General features: G+C 67.3%; 1 protein-coding gene across 1 annotated transcript in view; it reads right to left on the bottom strand.

Moving 5' to 3' along the window:
* The window catches only part of DDA1 (DET1 and DDB1 associated 1), a 9,290-nt gene extending 9,030 nt beyond the window's left edge, over positions 1-260 (bottom strand). Inside the window, exon 1 of the mRNA XM_014962122.1 lies at positions 216-260. Coding sequence (XP_014817608.1) covers positions 216-218 — 3 coding nt within the window. The 5' untranslated portion in view covers positions 219-260. The remainder of the gene's footprint in view (positions 1-215) is intronic.
* Between the last annotated feature and the right edge of the window lie 992 nt (positions 261-1,252).

The following is a 1,252-nucleotide window of genomic DNA, read 5'->3' on the forward strand; positions in this document are numbered from 1 at the left end:
TCCGCCCAGGCCGCGGCGGGCGGGGAGGCCGGAGGCGGCGGGGAGGCCGGAGGCGGCGGCCACGGCCTCTCCCCCCTGCCTCTCCGGGCTGGGTGGGGCAGCGGGTGGGGGCCGGCGAGGGAGAAGCGGCGAGGCTCCCTCCTCCGGGCCGCGCTCCCCTCACAGGGCCGGGCCAGGGGCGCCGCCATTTCGGGCGGGGGGCGCGAGACACCTACCATCTTCGCCGCCGCGAGGAGCCGCCCCTCCCCCGCCGCCGCGCCTCGGCCCGCCCACTACCCCCGCTGCCCGCCGCCGAGAGCGCGCCTATTGGTCCCGCTCCCGGCCTCTCTCGCCTCCTATTGGACGCCGCTCCCGTCACTCAGAGAGGCGCTGAGGAGCGTAGGGTTCCGTTGAGGCAGGAAATGCCCGCTCCGGAGGGCCCGGTGGGGGTGCAGGGCGGGAGGACCCGGATGTAGCGTCGGCCGCGGGGCACGCTGGGAGGTGTAGTCCGCGCCCCGTTCCCCTCGGCCCTCCCTAATAAAGACGTTGTTAATTACGCGGCGGGAATGAGGCAGTTCATTAGCAGCGCGGGGAGAAGAGTGGCCATGGGAACGCAATTCCCTTCATCCTGTCCCCAGCCCGGAGAACAAGGAACTGGGCGCCGAAGTGCCTGAGGGGATGGAGTGGAGTGGGGGAGTCACAGACTGGTTTGGGTGGGGAGGGACCTCAAAGCCCCCTCAGTGCCCCCCCCCCTGCCCTGGGCAGGGACACCTCCCACCACACCAGGTTGCTCCAAGCCCCCTCCAACCTGCCCTTGAACCCCTCCAGGGATGGGGCAGCCACAGCTTCTCTGGCCAACCTGGGCCAGGCTCTCACCACCCTCACACCAAACAAGTTCTTCCCCACATCTCAGCTCCATCTCCCCTCTTTCAGTGTCAAACCCTTCCCTCTCGTTCTATGGCTCCCCTCCCTGATCCAGAGTCCCTCCCCAGCTTTCCTGGAGCCCCTTGAGGGACTGGAAGGGGCTCCAAGGTCTCCCCGGAGCCTTCTCTTCTCCAGGCTGAGCCCCCCCAACTCCCTCAGCCTGTCCCCACAGCAGAGGGGCTCCAGCCCTCCCAGCACCTCCAAATTATTCTCCATTTGTCCCAATTCTTCCTCTTATTAGCAGCTTGTCCAGTTTTCCTGCCATCCTCCCAAAGGCTCCCCACGCCAAGAAACCCCTTTTCCCCCATGACTCCCCATTAAGTTTCGCATTCACGATCAGCGCAGGAGG

Source organism: Calidris pugnax, unplaced genomic scaffold, assembly GCF_001431845.1.
Source record: "Calidris pugnax isolate Ruff unplaced genomic scaffold, ASM143184v1 scaffold896, whole genome shotgun sequence".
In the NCBI taxonomy this organism is placed as follows: domain Eukaryota; kingdom Metazoa; phylum Chordata; class Aves; order Charadriiformes; family Scolopacidae; genus Calidris; species Calidris pugnax.